The sequence below is a fragment of the Pteropus alecto genome, unplaced genomic scaffold (assembly GCF_000325575.1).
Source record: "Pteropus alecto unplaced genomic scaffold, ASM32557v1 scaffold157, whole genome shotgun sequence".
In the NCBI taxonomy this organism is placed as follows: Eukaryota; Metazoa; Chordata; class Mammalia; order Chiroptera; family Pteropodidae; genus Pteropus; species Pteropus alecto.
The window spans coordinates 4,476,190-4,491,771 of NW_006440626.1; the positions used below are offsets into that span (position 1 = coordinate 4,476,190).

Here is a 15,582-nt window from a genome sequence, read left to right on the forward strand (position 1 = left end):
AATCCATTTATTATGGTCCATTTTCATGGCCTGAAAGTCTTTAGCTGTCTACTTGGAGAGATTTTTAAAGAAAAGCACCTTTAAGTGTGTCCATATCTGTATTTTCCTATGAGCAGTTAAACCATTAACTCAAATTTATATTGCGAGTAGTATATATCCTTGGCATATTTCATTGCTATATTTTCCAAATGTTTTTTTATTTTAATATATACTATAGTTAAATGTAACGATATATGATGAAAAATTCTCAGAACCTACAGTTGTGTACACACACACACACACACACACACACACACATACACACATACACACACTTAGCACAGACCATAGGGAAATTATAGCTATTTTAACTTATGATTATTTGGAGTTTCATGTATATACCACAAGATAAATACACTAAAATTTTTATGTCAAATATGTTATTTAAGTTTCACATTAAACATGCATTTTAAATTAGTGGTGTGTCTACTTTAAACCAATATATCAATTGAGCAATTCAAATCACTCCTCTTTATTAATAATTTATAACTGTGGCTTCTTAGCAAAGTGACCTTATTATCTTCAGATCCTATTTCTTTTGGTTAACATAATTACTGAACTAGAAGCTCCTTCAGTTATACATTTTAAACTACAGAAAGATATATGTTGAGATCCATCTTTTGTCGTGCTTGCCAGCTCTCTGCTATATAGCTATAATTCGATACATGTATCAGACCAACGGAAGAACTGATCACAGAAATAGCTCTGTTGAAATAAAACATTCATTATTAGATTCACAGTAAAAGGAATATAAAATAATATGTCATAATTATAGTACCTGAAACAAGGCAGTGGAATTATTTAAAAATAAAAAAGAGTTACCAGTATGGAATGTTCCTATCTGTGAGCAAGTCTCTTAACTTGGAATTAAATCTGAAATTCTCTTTCAAAAATTATTTCATCACCTTCTCCAAACTAGCCCAAAACATTTCGGTACCTTCAACAGCATAGCTATTCTCTTGTCCTTAGGCTCAAAGTTTGGAGATGTGTTGCTGGTGTGTGTGTGTGAGAGTGTGTGTGTGTGTGTGTGTGTGTGTGTGTGTGTGTTTTCCTTACTTCAGATATTTTAGTGATAGTCTGTATTTAAATTTGTGTTCTGATGTCTTACATAGAGAATAAGCTTCCTGAAGATAACTATCAAGAATAATCAAACCAGCTTTGATATGACAACATATCAAGGTTTCATATTGCATTAATCAAGTATATTAGCAGGCACGAAGCACTGTACAATAAAGAAAGCTAGATATAATCCTGATTTAATACTGGGCTTCCCAGCCAGGAGTCTGCTGGGTAGATACTTGAGAACAAAGCTCTTTGACATTCATGTTTCAGTGGAAAGAAAATGAGAAACCAGATAAAGCCAGCCCATCAAATTAATTTACTCTCTACTTGTCCCTGCCTTTTCAGTGGCACTCAGAGAAATTCTCTCTCAGGGAGAGTTGGGAAGCCCTCATGAAATAGTCACTTTACTGTTTACAGAGTATACATTTATGTACTTTGTGTTCAAACATATAAAGACAACATTCATTGCTGGTCTCCATCAAATCCCCACAAGTTCTCTTGGGCTTCAGAAAATTTTCCATCAATGCTGTCTATTCTTTATATGGATCCAAGGTACAGAGGCCAACTGCACACTCAACCCAGTCCCCCTTCTCATGGCCCTGTATCTCTGAAAGCACCACCAGGGACAAATGGAGCGATGCCAAGGTCAACTTCAGTCACTTCACGGTTATGAACCGCTGGAACAGTTGCTAGTAAAGAAGAGCTTGGGACAGCTGGTTCTACCAGACTTTTTGTTCCTTCTTTTATTCCCATAGTCAAAAGAGCATTAGTTTAGAATACAGGAGTCCAGGATTCTCATTCTGCTTCTGCCCTTTAGTCACTGTGTGGCCTGGAAGTCTCAGGTTCTTGTGCATATCACAAAGGGACTGGGTTAGAACAATTGCTAAGACTTATTTCTCTGCAGTTGAGTTTATTTTAACAATTAGACCATCCAGATAATGGTTCCTTAAACAATAATTAATGAAACGACTGTCAGGTCCTCTGCAAGGAACATGTAGGTTGAACAAATTGAAGATGTGTGCCCTGAAGGGGTTTGCACTGGAGGTGACAGATCTATAAACAGGAAATTATAGACAAGTCATAAACAGCAAGTTTGTTTACTGCTGTTATCGGAGCTTAGAATAGTGCCTGCCATGTCCTTGTATTAATTCATCCTTATCAAATGAATTAATAATATTTGAAATAATGAAATAAGTGAAAAATATGAATATTCACATCGTATTATGCAAAAGCAAAGAGGGATTCATTTTACCTTGGAAGGTAAACTATTTCACAAAGGTGGTAGTATTCGAATTGAGTGTAGAAGAATGAAACCATTTTTGATAAAGAAGAAGGGCAGACATGAAAGATATTCTAGGCTAAGGGAACAGCATGAGCAAAAACACAGAGATGTGAAAATATATGTCCACGTAATGGACATCATTCTGGAAGTTGGAAATCTGTTAGTTAGCTAAAATGGGGTTGGGGGGAGCATTTCAGGCTAACGGAACAGCATGGGTGCACAGAGGAAGCATGGTAGGTTTGAAGAACTGAAAGAATTTAAGTGTAGCAAGATTGTACATATTTAGGAAAAATAGTACAGAATGAGGCAAGAGAGGCAAATAGGGACTAATTTATGCAAAGTCTTGTAAACCATGTTAAGTAGTTTGAAGAAGTAGTGGAGAGAAGTAACATGATCTGATTTTCTAAAGTTCATTTTAGAAAATCAAATCATGTTACTTCTTGGCTGTGCTATGCAGAATGAACTGAGGGGATAGGGCAGGGAGACCCCTCAAAGGCAGTGCTAGCAACTATAGCTCCAAAACAACCTATGTGACGACGAAGTTGATGGTCATATTAATAGAGGTAAAATGAACACCAAAGATGAGGAGGCTGGAGGGTAGTGAGACCTCCCTGTGCAGAGGGATAAGTGTGTATTTATGGCTAGACCTCAGCAGGAGTCAGGGCTGAGGATTAAACTGTATGAAGAACTTACGTACAGGTGGTAGATCTAGTCCTAGTTTAAATAAGGTGATAGATGCCATCACCCTGGGAGATTGCAGAGGCAGAAGAGAAGAGGGCAAAGGACAGATTGCATTTTAGAGGAAACAGAGCCATGGAAGAATATTGAAAAGATTGCCTAGAGAGATGCGGGTGAGCCAGCAAAGTTCTGCCGAAGCATTTTAAGAAGGCTGTCTGAAGATCTCAGTTCAGTTCTGATCACTCCCGCCTGTCAGGCAAGAGGCCCAACAGGCCCGGCTCCTTCCTTTCTCTCCAGATTTGGCTCTTGCACTGTCTGCCACATGCTTTGCACTAGTAACACTAAGGTTTGTGCCCGTTCTACCTTCGTACACACCACACGGTCTACACCTTTCATTCCTTTGCTGGCCACCCTTCCTGTCTTTCTCATCCTGGCTGACTTTTTCTCATCCTTTTAGCTCAGCTCAAAGATCACCTCTTTCAGAAGACTTTCTAAATCTCTTTTATATCTTTGTACCTCTAACCTTGACACAGTGCCTTAATTTATAGTTTCTCAATACTTGCTTGGGTACTAGATTAACCTTAGAATCTGAATTATTTCATTGGTCTCTTGGTTGGTTTCCTTACTCTACCAGCCTCAGAACATTTCATTTAAAACTAGAACAGTAGTTTTTCTAAAGTACTATAACAGCCAGCATCCAGTCAAGAGATTAAAAAAAAAAAAAGTGCTAGTTATGTTTTTAGCAGCTTTATTGAAATATAACTATCATACAATAAATGCATGTATTTAAAATGTATAATTGATACACTTGATATGTTTTTTATAATTTGATAAGATATATGTGTACACCCATGAAATGACAACCACAATCAAGATGATGAACATTTTATCACCTCCAGAAGATTCTTTGTGCCTTTGCTAATTGTTTCCACATGCCCTGCCCGGCCCCATCTCTGTCCGTAGGTAACCATTGGTTACTTTCTGTCATTATAGATTCGTTGGCATTTTCTACAACTTTCTATAAAAGGAATCATATAGTAGGTACTCTTTTGTCTGGCTTCTTTCACTATCTGGCATAATTATTTTGAGGTGCATCCATGTCGTGCATCCATGTCGTGTACCAATAGTTCATTGATTTTTATCGCCGAGTGGTATTTCATTATATGGTTATACGGTAATGTTTATCTATGTACCTGTTGATGGACATTTGGGTTGTCTTCGGATTTCGGCTGTTACAGATAAAGCTGCTATAAACATTTGTGAAGCGTTTATGAGGACTATGGTTTGTTTTCTCTTGGGCAAAAAGCTAGAAGTGGAATGGCTGGGTTATTTGGTAATTCCGTGTTTAACTTTCTGAGGGACAAAACAGCCAAACTGTTTCCCAAAGCAGCTGCACCGTTTTACAGTTCCACCAGCAGCGTGCGACACTCTAACCAGTGTCCTGTGAATGATGAGGTGGCCACTGGCTGGTGGGAGCAGGAACTCCCAGCCTGCGTGAACTCTGAGGATCGTGCCTACTGTTCCTTTCGGGGATGTTGGGTTTCCTCACCTGCATGCACCGATTAGCAGATCTCCAGAGGTTTCTCTGGTACTCTGCCCTGCAAACTCCAATTCTGTTGGCCTCAGAAGACCCCAAGCTCCCTCTCAACACAGGGAGGCCACGGCATTCTGCCTGGGTTCCCACTTCCTCCTCTGTGGCCTGGGAACTGTCCTAGGGCTCACCTCGTTTATATCCCTCTTTCAAGATTCGCCATCCTGCACTGCCTGATGCGCAATGTCTGAATACACGGTTTCGTTTGTTTTGTCCAGTTTTTTAGATGTTTCAAGCAGTGGGTTAAATCCAGTCCCTGTTCCATCTTAGCCAGAATAGGAAGTCTAATCAACACCAGTTATTTTAACAGAGAGAATTTCTTCTATGACCCATGAATATTTGAAGTGTGTTTTTAAATTTCCAAATATTTGGGAGTTTTTTTCTAGGTGTATTACTGTTATTTACTTCTAATTTAAGTCCACTTAATGTAAGATTTGAAGCTTTTAAGTCTATTGAGATTTGTTTTATGGCCCAGCATATGGTCTGTCTTGGACAACATACCATATGCACTTGCAAACTTACAGTAAAAATGTATATTCTGCAGTGGTTGGGTGTGGTGATTCCGTAAGTCAGGATAGATGATAGTGTTGTGTACATCTCCTATATTGACACTGATGTTTTGTCTATTCTATCAGTTGCTGAGAGGGGTTATTAAAATTGCCAAATGTGATTTAGTTGGATTTGTCTAATTGTCTCTTTAATTCTGTCAGTTTTTGCTTCATTTTTCCGTAGCTCTATTGTTTAGCCCTTTTATCATTATGAAATATCCTTTTTATTCTCTAGTAATACCCCTTGTCTTGAAGCCTGTTTTATCTGATATTAATATAACCATCGAACTTTTTTGTGCTTATTGTTTTATAGTTTATCCTTTTAAATCCTTTCACTTTCGACTTATGTGTGTCTTTGTTTTTAAGCTGTGTCTCTTGTATATAGCATATGATTGGATGATTTATAACCAGTCTGAAAGTTTGGGCTTTGTAGTTTGCAGTTAGTATACTAATTATTGATGTGGCTGGATTCAGGTGTACTGTTTTACTTTCTGCTGTCCTATCTGTGTTTTGTTCCTCTGTTTGTTTGGTTTTTTTTTCCGTTACTGCCTTCTCTTACGTTAATTCAATATTTTTTATAATTCCATTTTAATCTATCAGTTGGATATCTTCGTTATATCTCTTCGCATTAATTTTAGTGTTTTCTCTAGGGATTAAATTACATAGTCTTAACTTTTTGCAGTCTCATTGTGTCGCCACCTCACATAAAATGTAAGAATCTCATGACCATGTAGGTCCAATGTACCACCCATCGTCTGTGCCATAGTTGTCATATAAAGTATATTTATTGTAATGCGTCATACACAGTGTTACAAGTTTTTAAGCAGTCACATCTATTTTAAGAAATTAAGAGGGAAAATAATCTTTTATATTTATCTTCATACGTCCATTTCTAACACTCTCTATTCCTTCCCAAAGCTCCAGCTTTCCACCTGGTATAATTCCCTCAGCCCGAAGTACTTCTTTAGCATTTCTAATTATAAAGGTCTCTTAGCAATTAATTCTCACAGTTTTTGTTCATATTAACATGTTTTTATTTTGCCTTCAATTTTGAAAGATATTATGCTGGATATAGAATTCTGCATTGACAGTTTTTGTCATTTGGAAAAAAATGTCATTACACTGTCTTCTGGTCTCTGTTGTTTCTGATGAAAATAGCTGTCATTCATATCATTCTTTCCTTGTATGTTAACATGTCATCTTCCCCTGAATACTTTCAAGATTTTCGTTTTTATGTGTGGTTATTAGCAGATCGATGATGATGGTAGTAAGTGTGGTTTCCTCTGTGGCTCTCTCTTTACTGGATTTTGCCCCCTTACTTTCAAGTGCTGTGGTAGTTCCAAACCCCATCCTCTGGTACTTCAAGCCAGTGAAACTATAGTTTCACCAGATTTTAGCGCCCAGTGTAGAGCTGGCTGGAACTGGAATGATGAGCTGGGAAAACAGGAAGCTCACCCAGAGCTCTTCCTTTCTTCCAAATGCTGACTCCCTCCGATTTCTGCCTGCTTTTGGTCAGTCTCCTATACCTTCAAATAATTGGCATTTTATATGTTGTCTAGAGTTGCTAGCTGTTATTTATAGGAAGATTGGTCTAATAGAAACTACTCTGTCATTACCACAAAAAATATATTATAATACATTAGAGAGAATTTAATATAAAGGATGTCGATTAGATTTTAAAAAGTTAAAAAAAGAATACTAAGATACCACAGAGGTAGCAATTGCAAGGATAAACTACGAGTCCTCGGGCTGGGGAGCAAAGGGCAGAGGTTGGAACCATTAAAATTTAGCAGCTTAGAGGAAGGGATTCGTGGGGCGGTGACCCAAAACTGTGACCCAGGCCTCTTGGAAGGCAGCTTCTAGCTGGCAGGTGTTGACGCTATTTAGGGGGCATGATAGGCTGCTTCTACAAGTGTTGGGACAAAATGCTACTGGAAAGAATGCTGCTGATAGCGCGAAGGAGTGTTAGGCTGATGCTGTCAGGAGCAGGAAGAAAACAGGAAGGAGAGTTGTTTCTTCCTACTCCAGCCTTCCAATCTCCCTCTAGCACTTCCTGTTGGCAGAACCCAAGAAACACTTAGCTGGAGAAACAGAAATGTGGTTTGTGGTGTCCCAGCCCCAGTATCACCAAGTGAAGAGGCAATAGCTTAATAACTGACACCATCCATCTATTGGCTACTCAGCATTCATACACATTCTTCTACATATACTTGAATGTCCAAGCAAGAAAAACATCTCTATCTTACGTACAAATGAAGATCCTCTCCCCAAAATAATAGACCCTAAAAACCCAGAATTCCGAGTTAACCTGTCCTCCAATTCCTGAAATCTTGTAGAGTTCTGTGGTGAGAACTGGTTTCTTTTACAGTGGCTTTCCCTTCTACGGGCACTTGCGGCTTTGCTTCTTTATTCCATGAACTTTTCCTTTTCTGACAATTTGTTGACATCTCTCATCTTTTGTTCTCTCTTCTCTTCTCTTCTATTTGCCCTTCTAGGTTTTGCCTTTTTCTTCCCCTTCTGTCATTTTAGTGGGTTTTGGGGAAGGAGAGAATATAAATGAATATATCTGATAACAAATACTATTACTGCCTCATCCCATGTTCTCTTGGCCTACCTCTGAGTACAACTACAGACCTGGCGACCAGTTCTCATATGCACCGAGAGCACCTGTGTCTCTCTGCTTCTCCAACCGAAAGTTTTCTCCGAAGCCCCAACATTCGTTCGCCTAAGTGCAGGGCAGCCTAGGAATGCCAAAGATTTAGCACTCATAGGGGCGACCCTCAGCCAGTGAAGGCAAGAGCCATTGTATAAACATTCCACCTTCCCATCCCTGAAAGGACAGTTCGGAAGCACCCAGCAAGATTGAACCTCATGTGCTCACATCGGTGACCTGGTCATTCATACAGTCTATTGGCTTTTGTCCCTCTTTTACGTTACCTTTCCCACGCCCTCGCTTGTATGCTTGGGATCACTGGTCAAAGTCAGTGATCCAAATCTTTTTCTTAAAGTCTGCTTTTGGGAGAATTCAGACCAAAACATGTTCAATTCACCGTCTTATACAAATATATTCATTATGTTCTCTCATATTGAGAAACTATAGTCCCCTAGACATATTGAAATTGAACTGGTAGTTTGTATTATTGGTTATTTTTATGTGTTTTTCATATACATACTTTTTTGTGTGTGTATAAAAATGCAATTATCTATCTATCATCTATAATCTTTCTTTCTACCTATCTGTATAAAATCCACACTTGATCCTAAGTTTACTGAAACTATGATTGCCACTTATGTATGTCTCCAGAGTCTAATACAGTCCAATGCAAACAGTAGGTGCTTAATAAGTGCCTCTTGCTTAATCATTCTTATTTTTAGGCTTCGCATATCATATATATCATTATATAGAAAATCAACATATAAAAATTGATATTAGATATTTGTAAATTAAGGAATTATTAAATTTAACCATTATTTGCATACCTCCAATATGCAAAAGCATGGTCAGGATGCAGGAACTTAATGATGTGTGATAAGCTCTGTACCACATATGATTAGGTAGAAAAATGAATTTATAGAAATAAATATTTTAGAGAAGGGAAGGATTAGGATAGAGTGATCAACATGGTTGCAAATAGCTACTGGAAGTAATAATTATTTGAGATAGACCTTGAAGAATTGATAGGATTTAAATAGATAGAGAGGGGGAGAGGGGATTCCAGTGTCAGAGTGCAGGGTGAGAAATCAGTGGTAATAAAGATAAGCATGAATTAACGTGGAGAATGAAGATAAAGGGACCCGGATGAACATAGGGTATGTGTGTGATGAAGAGAATGGCCTGACTGAGGCTTAGTTTCCTGTTGAGTAGTGATCGAAAATAAGTAATGGAGGACCTTTAAAACTCAAAAAGTTTAAACTTTGTCCCTGAAACAAGAGGGAGTTTTTGAAGGAGTTTTGAATATGAACTATAAATAACTACAGCAGAGATTAAATTGAAGTGGATTGGTTTGACCTATTGCACAGAAAGGGCAGGGATGGAGCAGAGCCGACGGCGCAGAAGCCCAGGATGACTTGCTTCCTAGAATCTTCAGACCGCATTAGCATTCTGTTTAAGCAAACATTTTCTCTTTTGGATAGTCTACTAGTCATTTAAAATCATTCTTTTTTCATTTGTCTTCCTGCTTTTTACTCTTAGATCGTAGTATTCTATTGATTGCAAAGGTTACAGGTTTTAAAAGTCTAAGCAACGAAAAGATTGCATTCTGCTCCTCCTGGACTATTGGGGAAGAGGGTTGATAGAAACAGAATGACTTCAATCAGGTTCTTTCATTGAATTTTAAGATATTATTCTTTTTTGTTCTAAACATTAAAATAATGGCTATATCGATGACTTTATTCATCCCAATTCTGAGATTTAGATTGAGTATTATTGTGACTATTTCATCATAAAATCATTATCATTCTGAATTATCTTGGTTTACACGTTGTTAAATTTGAAGATGATTTTAGTGCTATGGAAAAAGACTTTTCCCCCATTTTTCTCACATGTGAAATGAAAGCCGATGAAAAAATATTTGACTAAATTTGCTTTTAAGGAATGCTTTCATGTAAAAATGATGATGGACACGTGTGTTTTGGAATACTGTAAATCTAGTATTCCACTATTAGTATTTTTAACAGAACCTTTTACCAACTAGATATAACTTAATCATATACAAGCGAGGAGTATTGTAGAAGTTATTTTCAGCTACCAATTTTCTGTTTCCTTTCATCATTGAATAAAAACTATGTCCAGTTTAGAACAACAAAGGCATTGCTTCTTCTTTATCCTCATGCTTCAGTTTGTCCTTTCACTCAGCAAACGTGTATTGAACACTTCCAATGGGAGTGGCACTGTTAAGTGCTAGAACACAAAACGACTCCTAATAATGTCTCCTCAAGGAGCCTGTGTCAGGTTGGGGGCAAGACTTGTAATAAATGAGATTCAGTGTTATGATCACTCACAGGGCCCCAAAGAAGATATGGTAAGACAGACAATAATAGGGCAGGGCAAGGAAAGAAAAGGATCAGAGAAGGCTTTATAGAGAAAGTGATACTTGAGTTGAGTTTTAAAAGATGAGGAAGTCTGGAGATGAAAGGGTTGTGGGGAAATGGAATTCCTGGTAGCGGTATTGATGTAGGTTTCTTGAACTGTCTAAGTATGTTATAGTAACACCGCTTTTTGCCCAGGCATGCCTTCAACTCTGAATGGAAATGGAAAGGAAGGTTTTTTTCTCAAAGAAAATTTGCTTTTCGGTAATAACTCAAAGCCTGAAAGTGAGGATGATAGCATAAAAATGTGCATTATAGGTACATAAATGTTGAATCACTTATGTCATGCACCTGGAACAAATAGAATATTGTATGTCGACTACAATTAAAAATAAATTTAAAACACTAAAGGCTTAAAAAAATAAAAATAAATGTGCATTATGAGGTATGTTATGTCTTACGTTGTGACACATAAACATTTGATGACGAATTACACAATTCCTGGAGTCTCTTGTCTTTTCAGTGCTTCCAACGGTAGCATCTTCCTTTTGTCTCTCTCGCCTAGTTATGCTTCTAATTTCACGAACTCTCCCTCTTAGAAATATTTTCTTTCTTTCCACATCTAACTTCAGATGAAACTAAAGAGCAAGCCCTAGCACTGAGAGGGTTGATAACAATTTGCATCTAGAAATTTGGACCAGGCTCATAATTTAGCAATGCAAGAGATATTCCGATATCAGACCCATCTTAAATTGCAATTCCTTAAAACTCCTCCAATTCCTTCTATTTGCAATAAATACTATCTGTCTATGATATTCTAGGTACTTTGTTATATTCTAGATATTTCGGTGACATTAATGAATAAAATGGACAAAGATCTCCAACCTGATGGAACTTACATTTTAGTAATCATCACAGTGGCTCTGAAAGATTGCTTCTTTTTCCCCATGTAGACAAAGGATCTTTAAAAATTAATCTGCTACCTGAAGTAGTGATTTTTTTTTTATGTGCTCTGTAGAGACACTGGAGCGAGAAGACATTTATTTCAGGAGAAAAAGACATTTTTGTAGGTGGGGACCCTGTAAAGACAGAGCCAGTATGATGTGACATATTTTCTCCAGTTTATCTTGTAAAAGTTGAAAGTTTAAAGGTACTAAAAATATAGTGGTTTCAAAGACAGATAAATATATGAAGGAAATAATATTTAAAGAACAGTTATTTGAAGCTTTCCTTGCCTTGTGCTTCAGTGAGGAGAGAGAGCGAGAAGGCAGCCACCAGTGACTAATACATCAATTATAGTGTGGGAATACTTCAAATAGGCAGAATGGAAACATAGTAAGAAACGATTAAATAGGAAAGAATCTTGTTATGGCATAAAAAAAAAATGATTGATTAAAGTTGCAACAGATTTGAAATAGAGTATTTTCGATTCCATTTTTTTTTAAGATCGTTCGTATTTCTTATTTTACAGATGCTATGCCTACTCCCTCAGAAAAAAACCCATCTCCGCAGGCAAATGTGAGTTTAGACAAGAAATCAGACAGTACCAGTACAAATACTGTAACAGAAGGCCCTTTGCAAATGTCTCTAGAAAAGCAGTCAGCTGCAAAAAGTTTCGAAACACTGACAACTTCACCAGCATTTTGGTCCTCGAGTAGAAAGGAGCATATCAGTCCTAATTTAAGGATGTCAAAGTCAGATTCTACTTTCCATAACCAAGCCTCCGTAGAGACGCTCTATGTCTCTCCCTCATTCGAAACATTTGACTCAGTGGAGAGGATTGTAATCAATAAGGACTCTCAGGAATCGACACAACCCAGCACTGTTCAGATGGATGATGAAAACCTCAAAACCTTAACGACATTGGGTGAGTCTAAAAAACCCCACACCACCACAAACAAACAAACAAACAAACAAACAAAAACCCCTTCGAAGCATTCTTTTACTTTTCTCTGCTTTCTTCCCTCCTTTCACTCTTTATCCAGTGGTATTAAGATGTACATGCCGCAGAAGTCCTTCTCGGTTGGGTAAGGGACCCTTCGATTAGAAGGGCCAATAGGTAGTATGTCATTATGGGTTACAAGCTCTCGATTAAAGCACAAGTTCTGAGAAATTTTGATAGAGAACAAATTAGAAAAAACTAGCATTAAGTAAGAGTTTCCTGTTAGACATTTACTTATTAAGAGACTATATGAAAAAGAAATGGTTATTGTGTGCATTGGTACATATATAGAAACAAAATATGTGTGTGTGCCCCTTTTTAAAAGGGCTGAATATTCTTTGCAAAAAAAGGGTGGAGAATCTCTTCCTTTTTCCGTCTTGTAAAACATTGAGAGAGTTGCAGTGTTGTTTAGACTGGATGATAAAGGATAAAGCAAGTCGAGATTGCAGGTTGTTGGCTGTCGTTTATTAAATCCTACATTTTACAATTATACTTTCCTCTGTGAAGGTAATTAGTAAAAGAATAATTTGTTTGCTCATTTTTCAAAGACTAAGTAGTTTTATTGGTTCTTATTATAATAATGCTTACTAACTCTTATGAATATAAAGTTTTTAATATAAATCTTTTAAACAGCCTCAAACTTATGTGGTCAAAAATGCCATATAAAAGTATCCAATCCAAGATAGGATGTAGCGTTTATTATTATTTATGCACCGAGCATAGGAGTAACGAGGTGTGTAAAGCAAGTATTTACAGACCTAAATGGACAGATAGACAGCGATAAAAAAAATACAAATAGTAGAAGCCAACATGTTGAAGTTACAGAAATTTACCTTGCTGGTAGTAAGGTCAATGAATAAGAAAAGATTCCCCTTAACCGCCCTTTCCAGAATTTTTAGAATTGAATAACCTAAAAATAATACTTATTCTTAGTTTTGTCACCAAATTAACTTTTCTGCTGAGACCACCAATGTGGAAACCAACTAGTACTGGTTATAATGGCTTTGATGGCTTCTATGCATGGCCGTCCCCTGAGAAGCTGTTACTTTTGGTTCATTTCTTTCCAAACACCATAAAAAGATAATTGAAAATAGTTTTTGGCCACTGCCTGTATACCAAGTATACTTAATTATAAAAATTAGCTAGAGTTCCTCTAAAATCAGTTAGCAAGGCGGACTTTTGCTTCTACTTAAAATGAAGTAGATAGTACTGGTCTAACCCTCCACCAAAAATACTGGTTCAAGCTCGAAAACTATTAAAATCTGGTTTGAAGTCATTGTAAAACAACCAAGGTAGAAAACGCAGGATGGGTCAAGATCCTAGGGAGAGGACTGTGATATCGCGATATAATAAGAAATTTATATTTGGTCTTCCTCCTGGGTTCCCAGCAGAGCTCCGAAAACCCTTGCAATTTTCTGCCTGACCGGGGTGAGGAGTGCCTTTTTGCTATTCATCATAAGCCCCTTTCAACCATACCTGAGTTTGTGCTAATGGGGTAGCTCTTGGAGGATGGGGGCCAGTTGCCAGAGTAACCAACCAGGTGGTTAGAGGTTTGGAACTTTCAGCTTCACCCCTGACCTCTGGGGCGCGAGGAGAGGGGCTGGAGGTTGACTTAATCACCAATGGCTAATGATTTTGCATATGAAATGGAAGCCATATTCACCTCAGTTTTCCATCTTTGGATCATTTTCATGATAGCAGAGGAAGATGATAGACACTGAGGGAAAATCAGAGGCCTGGGCTTTTCACTGTCTCACTAAGCTTGGGAGATAGGGTTAGAGTCTGGGGCTCCCAAGGTGGCAGGGATTTAAGGGGCCAGTATTCCGGAGGGGAGGAAATCACAGAGAAAAAAAGTCCAAAAGTCTTTGTGTAATTTTTCACTGAAACATTTGCCTACTGCTAAGGTGCGCATGTTCTGGATGAGAACCAAGAAACTAGACAGGAAGCAGCTTCTAAGAGGCCAGCAAGCTAAGCAGAGGTCCTGGTGATCTTATCATGCTAGGATACAGAGGTTGGAGTGGAGTTCAGGACATGCCCAGTGTAGAGGCTCTGGTGAATATGTCATGCTTTCAACTGGGGCCGCTGACAGGCTTCATCCTAAGCATCAGAGCTATACTCTAGGGGTAAGGACAAACCAGAAATGGAACGGTCCTCGCAGAGCTGAAACCCAGCTTCGACCAGAGCGAAGTGATCGCCTCGTATTCCATTCGTCTTCTTGAAGACTATGAAATCATTTCTTGAGAACTGCTACCATTCTTCATGCAAAAGTTTTGGTATTCAACGAGAAATTATAAGGCATATCAGGAAATGAACAAATGACCAGAAATACAGGTGAAAAATAGACAACAGAAGCAAACTCACAGAAAATATGGACACTGAAGTTATAAGATAGGTATTTCTAAACAATTATGATTCATATGATCAAGAAAACAGAAGAAAGATGGAGAATTTCATCAGAATACTCCTATCTATAAAACAGAATAAATGAAAATTCCAGAGCTGAGAAATAAGTAGCCGAAATTAAGACCGTCTGGGTACTGTTCAATTCACCTGACCTGAGCTGTCAAAAGAGAGAGGTCAGTGCTTGCAGAGAAGCTAGAAGGTTATGAGAGAAATGAAAGGGAGGGAGCCCCAGAAGGAGTGAACCCCAAATTCTTTTGGTAAGCGCTGTATCAGAGCTTGCTGTTGTTACTTCGTGTCCATATTTTTAGTTCCACTTTCTGAACTATAGGACCTCACCCCTTCCCCCCAACTCTCCAAATCCCGTCTGGTTATTTCCAAAAGTACCCAAGAATTTCTTATTTCTTCTCAGGCACATGTAAACTCGTATCCTTCCAGAAAGGGCATCCAGGCCAAGAAATAATACTGAGTTGTGACTGAGCAAAGAGGTTCTGGGGAGCTCCAGTTCCTTCTCCATGGGGCAGCCAGTGACCCGATGGCTGATGCCGCCCACCTAAACCGTGGACTGCTCGCCATGTCCCTAAAGATCGGAGAGCCCTCCGGGCCCTGCGCAGTCAGGCTCTGCCTCTCTCAGCAGCCCGGTGTTCTTTCCATTTGTCAGATAAGCTGTGTGGCCACACCACCTTTGGGCCCTTGTTCCCTCTCGCTGGAGCACCTTTGCCCCACCCTTTCCCAGGTTCACTCTCAGTAGCTCAAACATCGCTGCTTCAAGTTTCCCTGACCCCAGATTATTTCAGATCCCCACAACTGTATGCTGTCTCAGTACCCTAGGATTCTCCTTCCTGGCACTTATTGTCATTCTAAGTAAATATGCATTAAGTTGTTTAATGTCTCCCCTTCACCCCAGTATCAACTTCATGAGGGAAGAGTCCATGTCTGCCCCATTTATTATTATATGCACAGTGCCTCGCACATTGGAGGCTCTCAGTATTTAATAAGCAACCTAAAAGCA

The 15,582-nt window shown here is 38.4% G+C and overlaps 1 protein-coding gene across 1 annotated transcript in view; it reads left to right on the forward strand.

Moving 5' to 3' along the window:
• Positions 1 to 15,582, forward strand: part of ENTHD1 (ENTH domain containing 1) — an 88,487-nt gene that overhangs the window by 63,457 nt on the left and 9,448 nt on the right. The window contains exon 5 of the mRNA XM_006917399.1: positions 11,700 to 12,095. Within this exon, the coding sequence (XP_006917461.1) occupies positions 11,700 to 12,095 (396 nt within the window). The remainder of the gene's footprint in view (positions 1 to 11,699; positions 12,096 to 15,582) is intronic.